Source organism: Nannospalax galili, unplaced genomic scaffold (genome assembly GCF_000622305.1).
Source record: "Nannospalax galili isolate Female #2095 unplaced genomic scaffold, S.galili_v1.0 scaffold960, whole genome shotgun sequence".
In the NCBI taxonomy this organism is placed as follows: domain Eukaryota; kingdom Metazoa; phylum Chordata; class Mammalia; order Rodentia; family Spalacidae; genus Nannospalax; species Nannospalax galili.
This window is the reverse complement of record NW_008348313.1, coordinates 2251128-2263778: the sequence shown is the minus strand read 5'-3', so window position 1 is coordinate 2263778 and position 12651 is coordinate 2251128. Positions and strand designations below refer to the sequence as shown.

At 58.5% G+C, this 12651-nt stretch overlaps 2 protein-coding genes across 5 annotated transcripts; both read left to right on the top strand.

Moving 5' to 3' along the window:
• The first annotated feature begins 1270 nt into the window (after positions 1 to 1270).
• Positions 1271 to 3643, top strand: Aspdh (aspartate dehydrogenase domain containing). 2 transcript variants are annotated; one of them, XM_029569341.1, is made up of 7 exons: positions 1271 to 1405; positions 1868 to 2012; positions 2228 to 2312; positions 2417 to 2566; positions 2641 to 2861; positions 2943 to 3139; positions 3523 to 3608. In XM_029569341.1, the coding sequence occupies exons 1-6, from the start codon at positions 1351 to 1353 to the stop codon at positions 3130 to 3132; spliced, it is 846 nt and encodes a 281-aa protein (XP_029425201.1). In that variant the 5' UTR covers positions 1271 to 1350; the 3' UTR covers positions 3133 to 3139; positions 3523 to 3608. The 2 variants fall into 2 exon arrangements, with proteins under 2 accessions (XP_029425201.1, XP_029425200.1); XM_029569340.1 differs by having other exon boundaries at positions 1272 to 1405; positions 2943 to 3097; positions 3523 to 3643.
• Positions 3644 to 3974: 331 nt separating this feature from the next.
• Positions 3975 to 7013, top strand: Josd2 (Josephin domain containing 2). 3 transcript variants are annotated; one of them, XM_008845150.3, is made up of 6 exons: positions 3975 to 4299; positions 4415 to 4477; positions 4664 to 4826; positions 5927 to 6052; positions 6478 to 6672; positions 6772 to 7013. In XM_008845150.3, exons 3-6 carry the CDS (start codon positions 4681 to 4683, stop codon positions 6869 to 6871), a joined length of 567 nt encoding a protein of 188 aa, XP_008843372.1. In that variant the 5' UTR covers positions 3975 to 4299; positions 4415 to 4477; positions 4664 to 4680; the 3' UTR covers positions 6872 to 7013. The 3 variants fall into 3 exon arrangements, with proteins under 3 accessions (XP_008843372.1, XP_008843374.1, XP_008843371.1); XM_008845152.3 differs by lacking the exon at positions 4415 to 4477 and having other exon boundaries at positions 4667 to 4826; XM_008845149.3 differs by lacking the exon at positions 4415 to 4477 and having other exon boundaries at positions 3976 to 4299.
• Positions 7014 to 12651: the final 5638 nt, after the last annotated feature.

Sequence of the window (12651 nt, the reverse complement as noted above, 5' to 3'; positions counted from 1 at the left end):
GCTGCTGGAGTGCAGACAGCGTGTGATATCTCAGAGTGAGCCAAGTGTCCAAGGTTGGTCCCCCAGAGGCTTGGGTTCCCAGAGCTGTCATCCCAGGGAGTCAGGGGAGGCTCAAGGAAGCTGAGGAGATCAGAGCCCAGGCAGACGGCCTGGGGACACGGGGCTGGGCCAGGGCAGCCTGACCTGTCATCCACACACATTAGCAGCTTGGACTTTGTGGGGACACAGGCTCCACGGGAAGTCAGGAGAGCACCCCTGAACCATGGGGTGCCTGTCCCCCGCTTTTCCCTATCCCCCCCTCTTCTCTCTCCCCCACCCTGAGCTCTTTAGAGTCTTTTCTTTTCTGTGACAACTGCCGGCGTCTTGGCCTTCTCTCCCTCCCGGGTCTGTCTCATCTCTGTGGACAGAGCCCAGGACAGGGACAGGGCTGCTGTGCCCTCCAACTTCTCTCTCCATCTTTCCTGCCTTCTCTGCAGCCATCTCTGTAAGGATCCTGGTTGCCTTGGCAACACTGCGGTGGTACCAGGTGGTGATGGGGGCAGGGAGCCGGCCTGCCGCAGCCGGCCATGTCCCATGCCAGGCCTGCCTGGCAGCGGCTGCGGGGCTCATCCTTGGGCATTTGGGTTCCTCCTCCATAGGATGGAGGACTGAGGAGGGGGACAGGGAACCAAGAATACAGGGAGGGGGCAGGAGACTGTGACCTCATGGTGGGGTGTGTGGTGGACAGATGAGGTGAGCTCAAGGGCGATCAGGCACTGGAGGGAGGGAGGGGACTCTGACTGGGGCAGAGGGATGTGGAGAGACCCTCTTCCACAGGGCTGAGGGGGATGGGCCCCACGGAGGCAGGGCATGTGGGGGGACAGTGTTCCAGCCAGGCCCAGCCCTTCTCACTTAAGCATCAGGACAAAAAGCATGCTTAAAGGGACCTGGGTGCAAAAGACCTAGTGAGGGGCCTGAGTCCTTGTCACCAGCTCCTCTCCCATTCCAAGCAAGATGCAGTTTCCATGGCAACCTAAGGCCAGCCAAGAGGGCGGGGACTGCAGAGGGAATTTTCCACCTCTGCAGGGTGGGAGGGTGGGGGAGAGTGTGGGCTGCACAGGAGCCATGGGAAGTAGGGCGTGGGACATGCAAGGTCACACGTGACCCAGCGCCCAGGTCACCATGCCCACTATCCAGCACAGGAGGGACAGAGGTGCCCCCTCCCACCCCATCCCCACCAACCTGCTCCCTGACTCTGGCACCAGCAGAGAAGGGTCACGGGTCTAAAGTCCAAAGATCAGCCACTGCCCAGGCCTAGTATAGACCAACTGCCCTGCAGATCCCCTCACAGCAGAGCACCGTGTGCAGGACATGGCCACTGACAGGATCCCACGGAAGGTGGGGGTGGTGGGCTATGGCCGCCTAGGTAAGTCTGCACCAGCCTGGGCCTCCTTCCATAGACCTGTCCCCAGGCCCCTGAAGTCTCTCAACCCCCACATCTCTTCAGCCTAGTCTGCTACCTTATCTGCCAGCCCACCCCAATTCTGCCCTCCCCACTGTCTCCCTCTCTTCTGGTCTCTTGTGCCCACCTCCATCTCTGTCTCCCTCAGGGTCTCTTTCTCTCTCCCTCTAGGTCTCTGCCTCTGTCACTCTCTGTCTCTGTCTCTCTCTCTGCCTCTGTCACTCTGTCTCTCTCTGTCTCTGTCTCTCTGTCTCTGTCTCTGTCTGTCTCTGTCTGTCTCTCTGTCTCTGTCTGTCTGTCTGTCTCTGTCTCACTCTGTCTGTCTCTCTCTCTGTCTCTGTCTCTGTCTCTCTCTGTCTCTCTCTCTCGGTCTCTGTTTCTGAACACCCCCCCTTTGGAGGTCTCTAGCCCTCTCGTTCTCTGCAGGACAGTCCCTTGTGTCCCGCCTTCTGGCTCAGGGATCAGAACTGGGTCTAGAACTTGTTTTTGTGTGGAACCGTAACCCTGGACATATGGTCGGGAGCGTGCCCCCTGCCCTGCAGCTCCAGGACCTCGATACCCTTGAGGGAAGGTCAGTGGCCCATGGTGAGAGAGCCCCCATGCTGCTGTGTGCGTCAGGCAAGCCCCTTACCCTCTCTGCACTTCAGTTCACCCAAACATCAAACAGGACAAACCCGGGTCCTTCCCAAGCCAGGGTAAGGACTGAAAGCCCTCTGTGCTCTGAGGAGCCTGGAGACAGGAGACCCTGTTCCTCTCCAAGTCCTCTTCCATGTCTCCCTCTCCCAGGCACCCTGACCTTGTGATAGAAGTGGCCCATCCCAAAATAATCCATGAATCTGGGGCACAAATTCTGCGCCATGCTGACCTCCTGGTGAGCCCCCCCACATAGCCAGCCCCCTTCTGCCAGCCCCTACCCTACCCCACAGCAGTGATCTGTACCGTCGCCTCCCTTCTCCCTACCATCCTCCCCACCAGGTGGGGTCTCCCTCAGCCCTGGCTGACCAGACCACAGAGCAGCAGCTCCTGGAGGCTTCACACCGCTGGGGTCATGCTGTGTTTGTGGCCCGAGGAGCCCTGTGGGGGACAGAGGATATCAACAGACTGGATGCCTTAGGAGGCCTCCAGGTGAGGAGCTTCTGCTGGGCAGCAATCAGAAGGATTCTGCAAGGGTCCCTGTCCTGACCTGCCCTTGATTCCAGAGCCTTCGAGTCACCATGGCCACACACCCAGATGGCTTCCGCCTCGAGGGACCCCTGGCCGCAGCCCCAGTGGGTGGATCCCGAACTGTGCTCTATGAGGGTCCTGTGCGTGGGCTCTGCCCTTTGGCCCCCCGAAACTCCAACACCATGGCAGCTGCCGCTCTGGCGGCTCCCAGTTTGGGCTTTGACAGCGTCGTTGGGGTGCTTGTGGCCGACCTCAGGTGAGCTGAGTGAGCAGAGATGGGCGGTCTGGCTGCAGCCACCTGACCAACCACACTGACTGCATGCTCTGATCCCTGCAGCCTCACAGACATGCACGTGGTGGACGTGGAGCTGACAGGCCCTCCTGGGCCCACAGGCCGCAGCTTTGCGGTGCATACACACAGAGAGAACCCGGCCCAGCCCGGCGCTGTCACTGGTTCTGCGACTGTGGCAGCCTTCTGGCGTAGCCTCCTGGGTGCGGGCAGTCCCCCAAGTGGGAGGGGGGCTTAAGAGGAGGGTAGGTGGGGACATAGAACTGGATATTTGTGCTTTGCCAAGCTCAGGTGTCCTGGCCTGGCTCTACAATTCCCATTAAAAACAGAATGGGACATCCTGAGGTGACATTCCCAGCCCATGTGTGTGTGTATGTGTGTGTGTGTGTGTGTGTGTGTGTGTGAGAGAGAGAGAGAGAGAGAGAGAGAGAGAGAGAGAGAGAGACCCTGAGTATGCCTGTCTTTCTCAATCTCTGCCCCCTCACCCCAACCCTGTCTCACCATCCACTCCCACATCTGTTCCTCTTTGGTTGTACCACACTCCCATTTGCAAAGTCCACAGTCCCTATGTCCCCCTGCATGAGTCTGTTGTCACCTTCTCCATATTAACCTTTCATTCCCCACACAGGCTGCTGCCAGCTCCCCTCCAGGCCTGGGATCCACCTCTGCTGACAAGCCTGCTCCCGCACTGCCCCACTGTCACCCATGGCCACCGTGTCTCAGTAAACATGAGATTTCTGCTTCCTTTACCTTGTCTGTTTCTTTACCCCTCTCGTGACGTCACACCTCAGCTAGACACAGTGTATGACGTGTCTCATGCCATGGCAGCAAGCGCATGCGCACACTCGTAGCCCAGCCGCCCTGACGCTATCGCGAGAGCCTGTGTACTACATTTCCCAGAATCCTTTAAGCAGCTGTGGGCGTTGACAGCACGGGAAAGTTGGCAACAAAGGCCGAGGGACGTTGTAGTCCCGAGAGGTGGAGCGGCTCCGGTGCCCTTCTGGACACTGAAGCCAGCTCGACGGCCGCCGAGAGCCCCTGGGAATAGTAGTCCGGCGCGCGCGGGTCGCCGGGAGTTGTAGTCCATCCCGCCTGCCCAGTCAGCGCGGTGCCGCCGGGCCGCCGCCCAGGGGGATGCGGGAGCGGCCGGGCCCCGGGGAGTGGAGAGGCCGGCCGGTTGAAGGCCAGGGCGAGCGCCGCGCACAGAGAAGGGTCGGGAGTGGGCTTGATTGCCAAGTGACAGGAAGAGGGGATCCTATTGCTTAGTGACTTGGGGGGGGCCTTGTTGCCAGGTGACAAGAGGCGAGAACCCTGGCTATTGACAAGGGGAAGTCTTCCGTTGCTAGGCGACCAGAAGAGGACCCTGTTACCTAGAGACGGGGAAGAAGGAGTTCTCTATTGCTAGGTGATCAAAAAACGTACTTGGTTACCGAGGGGAGGGGGGGTGTGCGCTGTTGCTTGGTAACGAAAAGAGGGATTCTGTTACCTAGGGACAGAGGGGGTTGATCCTCTGTTGCTAGGTGACGGTGATCTGGACCCTTTTGCTAAGAGAGGATGTGGTGGGGATGGTTGTCTATTGCCAGGTGAGCAGAAAAGAACTTTTTTTTTTTTTTTCCAACATGAGGGAATGGAGGTGTCTCTGGTCAGGGGCCCGTGTCCTCCTAAGCTGGTCCCATTCCCTCCCCTAAATGGTGATGGCTCAGGGACCCTCTGGGAGTCCGGACAACAAACCCTGGGTCCCTAGCACCTTCTCCCCACCCCACCCACAGCAGGAGCAGAGGAGGGCATGTCTCAGGCCCCAGAAGCAAGGCCGAGCGCGCCCTCGGTGTACCACGAGCGACAAAGGTTGGAGCTGTGTGCCGTCCACGCACTCAACAATGTGCTCCAACAGCAGCTGTTTAGCCAGGAGGCCGCGGATGAGATCTGCAAAAGGTGACTGTGGTCAGCCCTGGCCCTAGACAAGGAGGGTGCACAGAGAGGCAGAAAGGCCTGCCTGGGGCCACCAGCGAGGCCAGGATCCAGGTCCTAGGGCTTGACTCGGAGCTGTCAGGCCTCCACCTCCTCCACTGAGCCCCAGCTCAGGCCTCACCCTCTTTATCTGGGCCTTTGTCACAGCCTCCTGGCTGCCCATCAGCCTCATAGCTCACCCTGTGCTTATGTTTCCACAGCTTCCTCAGTGCTCCTAAAGAATGACCCAGGTCCCAACACCCTAGATGCTCTGTCCCCAGTTTGACTCTGAGGCTTCATCTTTCACTGTTCCTTTTGACCTAGACTTCTCCTGAGCCCCTCTTGGCTCCACTGTGGTGCCTCTGTGCCTTTGCGCAGGCTGTTCTCTCTGGAGGGCATATCTCTGTCTTGGCCACTTAGATGTGCCTCATGATTTCAGCCATCAACTTCGTAAGACTCCAAGGCCCACCCTTCCTCTGGACCCCACAATCCTTCCACCAGGCCTCCTCCCAGGCTGTCTCTCCTTGCCTCTCCTGCTGCCTCTCACTGATGATTCTAGAACGTGTTTGCCTCCCTGTCACCAGTTTGTTCACGCCAAGGCCATGCTGGGCAGCCAGAGCTGAGGCAGATGGGAAGAGGGGGAGGAGGCTGGGGAAACAGACAGAGCACACTTGAGGGCAGTGACCCTGTCACACAGGTGGCTCAGAAGGCCCCAGCCTGGGGGTTGGGAGGCCCCTTTCAGAAGTGACATCGGAGGCCAGTCTGGGAAGAGAGTGGGACAGGAGGGCAGGGACATTGTCCAGGGCACTGGGGAGAGAGAGGTGGGTGTGGAGGGGCAGCTGGGGGCTGCGGGGAGGTGGGATGGAGGGGAGACTGGAGACTGAGGGGGTCCAGGAGGGAGAAAACAAAAGCTGTAGCTGGGCCTGTTCCAACAGGACTTGTGGGGACAGGACTTGGGGACCCATAAACTCTATGAGTTGAAAAGAGAGAAGAAAGAGCGAAAGGCTGGGCTCTGGGCCCCTCCTACTGTGTGGGAAGTTGGGGGCACTTTCAAGATCCCCAACTTTGGCTCTGCCCACCCCCAGGCTAGCCCCAGACTCCCGCCTGAACCCTCATCGAAGCCTGCTGGGCACCGGCAACTACGATGTCAATGTGATCATGGCGGCTCTGCAGGGCTTGGGCCTGGCCGCCGTGTGGTGGGATAGAAGGAGGTAGGGCCCCCGACTGTGGGCTGTGCTGACCCTGAGCTTATGGGGAGATCCAGAATGGGGCTTGAAGGTTGATGGCCAGGGCAAAGGAAGGCTGACCAGGAACTAACTGAATGATAGGGTAAATTGATGAACTGACAGGCAAAGGGGGTTATGTGGGTCCAAGTAGATGATGAGGGGCTGAGAGGGGAGATGGAGGTGGGGTCAGGCATGGCATAGGCCTGTCACCCCAGCCCTCTGGAGGCTGAGGCAGGAGGACGGCAGGCCAGCCTGGGCTACATATTGATGACAAATAGCAAAACGGTGGGTGGCAACTGGGTGGTTTGCTGGGCAGGGAGGAGGGGGAAGCAGGCTCCAAGGACCTGTGCTCCCCACAGCCTGGACCTCCATGGCTCTGGGGCCTCATACTGTGCCCCTCACATCCGCAGACCCCTGTCACAGATGGCCCTGCCCCAGGTGCTAGGCCTGATCCTGAACCTGCCCTCGCCAGTGTCTCTGGGGCTGTTGTCACTGCCACTGCGGCGCCGGCACTGGGTGGCCCTGCGCCAGGTGGGTGGCGTCTACTATAACCTTGACTCCAAGCTACGGGCACCCGAGGTCCTGGGGGATGAGGACGGCGTCAGGTGAGACATGGCAGAAGTATCTATGGTTGGCATGTGCTAGACCCGCCCTGCAGGGACAGGCTGTGGCCTGGGACCTCAGTTTCTCCTTCCCCCAAACAGGGTCTTCCTGGAGACAGCCCTGGCCCAGGGCCTGTGTGAGGTGCTGTTGGTGGTGACCAAGGAGGTGGAGGAGGCCGGCTGTTGGCTGCACACAAGCTGACCCACCGGCTGCAGATGACCGCCACCTGCTGCCACAGCCGAGTTCCCAGTGCCTAGAAAGGACCTACACTTTAGGTCCCTGGGAGGCGCACCCTGCCCCCCATGCCGCTGTTGCCTCAATAAATCTGGTCTTTTGCTGTGTCTGACTGAGCCCAACTCCTGGGGCTGCCCTTTAAGGGAGGCCAGGTGCCCCTCCAGGGACAGAGGCAGGACACACATATCACCTCACATGATCAGTAACGAAGGCTGAAGTGGGGCTAACTTCCCCGCAACATGGATGCAGGGGAGATGGGCACTTCAGTGGTCCCCAAAGATGGTCAGCGGCCTGTGACTGAACCTTGACTCCCAGTGGCTCTGACCTCTATGGGCAATTGGTGTGTCAGAAGCCTTGACAAGGGTTTGGGGGTTCCTTACAGCGGCCTCAGGGAAGCCTTCATGGGCTCAGCCTTGCCAAAGAAATGGAAGGACATGTCTCCATTAGGGTCACTGGAAGTTGAGGGGCCCCAGAACTGGAGGCAGCTGAGGGCAGAGCTCTGTAGCCTTTTATCAGCTGCAGTTATTTGGGGAGGTGTTGACAGACAGGCCTATCTGAGACAGTGGAGGGGAATGGAGCCAGGAGGAGTGCCCAGATAAGAGCACACTGTGGAAGTGGGGGGTGGGAGGTGAGGGAGAAGAGATAGCCAGGGTTCTGGCCCTGGGCCCCCTGCACTCGGCCTGTGGGACAGGCCTGTGAGATCCAAGCCATGAGGGCAGGGGTCCAGGAGACCATTTGAGGATCATGAGTGAGATAAGAAGGGTCTGGCTTGGGGTGTAGCATCACTGCTCAGCTGGGACCCACCCTGGCAATAAACTCACTCCTGGACACAAGCCTCACCCTGGCACCATGGGGGTGTGGTGGACACCTGGCACCACACTGGTAAAAGCCCTGGGGAAGCTGGGCTCCCACTGCCACAGTCCCAAATGATAAGTTGTAAAGTAGAAACCAAGACAGCACATGGAGAGGGGCATACGCTAGGCCCCAAACACAGTCCTGGGGCCCCCAATACCCAGCCCTGGGGCCCTGGAGCCCTCCCTGGGTCTCCCTGTCTCTCCCTATCCCTCCAGCCATGTCCTGCCCTCTGGGTCTGCGTTAACCCATTTTCTCTCTCTCCCTTTTCTGTATGTCACTGCCCCTCTCAATCTGCCCCCCTCTTCTTTTCTGAGGCAGAATCTCATTGTGTAGCCCAGGCTGGTCTCAAATTCATGGCAATCCTCCTGCCTCAGCCTCCAGAGTGCTGGGATTACCAGTGTGCGCCGCCATGTCCCTTCTACAGCTCTGAAATCCCTCTGGGCCTCCTTCCTCCTGTCCCTCCCCCTCCAGCCTGCCTGTCTCCGCAGGTCTCATCCCGGGTAGGGGCAGCTGGCAGGACTCCTGCCTGTTACTATTCTTGGCCCCAAGTGGCCACAGCCTGTGACCCCCCAGGTGAATCCTCAGCTGTGGCCAAATAAGGTCTGAAGTGAGGAGCCCACAGAGGAGGATGGGCCGGGGCCTGCACACTGATTGAGTGCCTCCTGTTTGCCCCAGTGTGCTGGCTCCCCGCCTCTACTGACACCCCAATTCTGAGGGAAGCACCCCTGACCCCAGCACACCTGGCTAGGCCTGCCCTAAAGCTGGAGACTCCTGGGGTGTCCTGCTGGAGATTTAGGGCTCCATGTTGACCCCCAGGGACCCAGGGCACAGGCTGTATGAGGAGAAGGATTGATGTGTGCAGCTGTCGCTGCCCTGCTGACAGCTGAGGCTGGATTTAGCTACAGGGCCTGGGTCTGGCCAGATAAGGCACTGAGTGGGACAGGACCCGCCCCCAGGGCACCCCTTAAATGTCAGGGCTCATACTGGGGTTGGGGGCGCTGACACCAACATCAGGTGAGAGGGTCGCGCGGCTGCTGTGGCCCATGAGGCACCCAGCATCTCTCCACCTGTCTGCTTGCGTCCCTGACTGGGCTCCTGCCTTCAAGCCTAGACCTCTGCCTCCAACCTCTGCCTCTGTCTCTGTCTCTCTCTCTCTGTCTCTGTCTCTCTCTGCCTCTCTCTCCCTCTCTCTCTCTCTCTGCCTCTGACCTTTGCCTCCCTCCCTCTCTCTCTCTCTCTCTCGCTCTCGTCTCTCTCTGCCTCCCTCTCTCTGTCTCTGTCTCTCTCTGCCTGATTTTCCCTCTCTTCGCTTTCATCTCTCTCTCCATCTCTGTCTTCATCTCTTCCTATCTCTCCACCTGATTCTGTTTCCATTTGTCTTTCTCTGTATCTCTGTCCCTAATTTTCCCTCTGCCTCCCTTTGTATCTCTCTCTCCATCTCATTCTCTCTGCCTGATTTTCCATCTCTGTCTCTTCATTTCTGTCTCTCTCTGTCTCTCTGTCTCTCTGTCTCTCTCTCGAGTCTGGTTTTCTTTCCGTCTGTTTCTCTGTCTCTCTCTTTCTCTCTCTCTCTCTGAGTCTGGTTTTCTTTCTTTCTGTCTCTCTGTGTGTCTCTGTGTCTCTGTCTCTTTCAGCCTGATCTTCCCTCTATCTCTCTATGCTTCATTTTCCTTCTTGGCCTCTCTCTCTCTCTCCCTGATTTTCTTTCTGTCTCTCAGTCTCTCTGTGTCTCTGTCTCTTTCAGCCTGATCTTCCCTCTCTCTGTCTCTCTCTGCTTAATTTTCCTTCTCTTCTCTCTCTCTCTCTCTCTCTCTCTCTCTCTCTCTCTCTCTCTCTCTGATTTTCTTTCTCTCTGTCTCTCGGTCTCTCTTGGTCTCTCTGTGTCTCTGTCTCTTTCAGCCTGATCTTCCCTCTCTCTATCTCTCTCTGCTTAATTTTCTTTCTTGGCCTTCTCTCTCTCTCTCTCTCTCTCTGATTTTCTTTCGCTCTGTCTCTTGGTCTCTCTCAGTCTCTGTGTCTCTGTCTCTTTCAGCCTGACCTTCACTTTCTCTCTTTGTCTATCTCTCTCTGCTTGATTTTCCCCCTCGACCTCCTCTCTCTCCTCGACCTTCTCTCTCTCTCTCTCTCTCTCTCTCTCTCTCTCTCTCTCTCTGATTTTTACTTCTGACTCTGTCTCTCTCTGTCTGTCTCCAACTCTGTCTCTGTCTCTCAGTCTGATTTTCCCTCTCTCCCTGTCTCTCAGTCTGATTTTCCTTCTCTCCGTCTCCATCTCTCGTCTCTCTCAGCCTGTCTCTCTCTTCATCTCTCTGCCTGATTTTCCGTCTTCTTTCATCTCTGTTTCTCTCTCTGCATCTCTGTATCTGTTCCCCCCCTCCGCCCCCACATGCCGGTCGGCCTCTTCTCAACCTGTCCCTCCCCCTCTCGGGCTCTCCCTCTTCCTCCCTCTCCGACCCCCCTCCTCTGGGCGAAGCCCTCTGTTCCCTGCTGAATAAAGCCGATTCTGTCCTGGCTCTCACTCCTCTGCCTTCTTTCCTTCCTCCTCTGCCACCACCCACACCCAGCCCAGAGCCGGGCCGGCGGTTGAGGGGCTGGGGACCAGGGTGGGGATGAACCCTCCTCCCCAACTCAGCGGGAGGGAGGGAGGGAGGGAGGGAGGGAGGGAGGGAGGGAGGGAGGGAGGGAGGGAGGGAGGGAGGGAGGGAGGGAGGGAGGGAGGGAGGGAGGGAGGCAGGCAGGCAGGCAGGCAGGCAGGCAGTCACTGGGGCAGCGGGTCACAGGATGCAGAGGCCAGGCAGCACCCTGCACCGCACTGCAGATAGGGACCCTGATGGCCCGGTCCCCTCCCCCTTGAGCCAGGCTGAGCCAGCACCAGGACAATGCGCCCTTGTGCCCTCCGCTCCTGACAGCTGGGGGCTCCGTCCCCACCTCCTTCCTAGGGCCTGTGGCGCTTGGCTCCACCCTGGGCAGAGGAGTTGCAGAGACCAGGCCTTGGGGGCAGCCGCCACCTCCGCCTCAAACCCCTTCCTGGGCCCCAGAAGTCTTTGGGCTCAGGTCACCCTGATGGCTCGGCCCCTTTCCACACTCTCTCTGTGCTTTCTGTAGGGACTCCTCTGTCCCCTCCACCCCGTTCTTCCTCCCCTTTCCTGGTTGCTTCCCACATGGAAACTGGCATCTCGTGAGCACCTGCTGTATACAGGGTATTCACAGATACCAGCTCCTCTCCGTCTGCACCCCCATGTCCTCTGTCCTGTGGGTACACCCCCCCATTTTCTGCCCTCTTGAGGGAGGGAATGGACACACTTTGAGCACCCACTGTGTATCAGGCACTTCACACCCTCCTCTCCCTCAACTCTCATCTCTTTGCCCTCTTCCAAGACAAAGAATGCATCTACTGAGCACTTCTGGTATACCAAGCAATGGTGGTCTCTCTTGTCCTCCACACTCCACTGGCTAGTGGTTTCTGTCAGCCTCTGCTTCCTGCTGCTGTCTGCCAGGGGGACGAATAGACATTTATTAGATGCCAGATGTGTGCTGAGCTTATTACAAGCACTTCCTTCCCACACACCCTCCCCTTTCCCTTCTGTCCTCCATCCTTTGCTTCCTACTGGCTCTCCCCACACACACACCCAGGGAAAGGTGCACTAATTGAGCATCAACTGTGTGCCAAGCAATTCACACTTATGCCTCTCTTTGGCTCTCTCTCTTTCCCCACAGTTGAAACTTTGACTATTACAGGCATTGGGGTGGAGGGGGATCCTCAGGCACAGCAGGGAAGGGATGGGCCAGCAAGGCCTCAGGGAGGGCCATGGAGCTATCAGGGACTCTGGTCCGGATCTGATTTTTCACTGGAAAGGAACGCAGCTGGGATGAGCAGCCATCCCATCATGGGGAGGGGGCGGTGCTGAGCGAGGTCCAGGAGAGGAGGAAAGCTCTAGAACAGCCCTCACTCCGCAGCTGCCCAGGTCTCGGTGAGCTTTAGATCCTTCCTCACTCCTCACCCATCCCCAGGCCTATGCAGGGCAGGCCCAGGCAGGGACCCATGCTCACCTGCTCACCCACAGGACCAGCACGGAAACAGCTCACAGGGGAAGAGGGTGTGCCCTGAGCGTGAGACGTGGTCCCAAGGCCTCTTCTCTCCCCCTGCGATTCTCCGGCTCTGTCTTCTGTCAGTCTGCCCTTCACCCTTCGCCCCGTCCTCTTCCCATCTTTACCCACATGACATGACTGCACATGCGTCCCCCAGGCTCAAAGTTCCTCACCACACAGTCATACCGTCACCCTCCTCCCAGGCCGGCCACCTCCATCTCCTCCTCCTCCACTTAGTCCTCCTCCTCCATCTCCTCCACTTAGTCCTCCTCCTCCATCTCCTCCTCCTCCACTTAGTCCTCGTCCTCCGTCTTCTCTTCCTCTTTCTCCTCTGCGTCAACCTCTCCATCTCCTCTTCATGGTCCTCCGCCTCCTTCTTCCCTTCATCCTCCTCCATCTCCTCCTCCATCTCCTCCTCCTCCTCCATCTCCCCCTCCATTTCCTCCCCCATCTCCTCCTCCTCCATCTCCTCCTCCTCCATCTCCTCCTCCATCTCCTCCATCTCCTCCTCCTCCTCCATCTCCTCCTTCTCCTCCATCTCCCCCTCCTTCTCCTCCTCCATCTCCTCCTCCTCCACCTCCTCTTCCTCCATCTCCTCCTTCTCCTCCATCTCCTCCTCCTCCTCCATCTCCTCCTTCTCCTCCATCTCCCCCTCCATTTCCTCCCCCATCTCCTCCTCCTCCATCTCCTCTTCCTCCATCTCCTCCTTCTCCTCCATCGCCTCCTCCATCTCCTCCTCCTCCTCCATCTCCTCCTCCTCCACTTAGTCCTCCTCCTCCATCTCCTCCTCCTCCACATAGTCCTCG

Bases quoted from the DNA above. Each gene is read 5' to 3' on its own strand.
- Aspdh (XM_029569340.1), top strand. From the start codon at position 1,351: ATGGCCACTGACAGGATCCCACGGAAGGTGGGGGTGGTGGGCTATGGC. The intron at 1,406-1,867 runs GTAAGTCTGCAC...CGTTCTCTGCAG, and splicing joins GGTGGGCTATGGCCGCCTAG to GACAGTCCCTTGTGTCCCGC. The intron at 2,313-2,416 runs GTGAGCCCCCCC...CCTCCCCACCAG, and splicing joins TGCGCCATGCTGACCTCCTG to GTGGGGTCTCCCTCAGCCCT.
- Josd2 (XM_008845152.3), top strand. From the start codon at position 4,681: ATGTCTCAGGCCCCAGAAGCAAGGCCGAGCGCGCCCTCGGTGTACCAC. The intron at 4,827-5,926 runs GTGACTGTGGTC...GCCCACCCCCAG, and splicing joins GCGGATGAGATCTGCAAAAG to GCTAGCCCCAGACTCCCGCC. The intron at 6,673-6,771 runs GTGAGACATGGC...TCCCCCAAACAG, and splicing joins GGGGATGAGGACGGCGTCAG to GGTCTTCCTGGAGACAGCCC.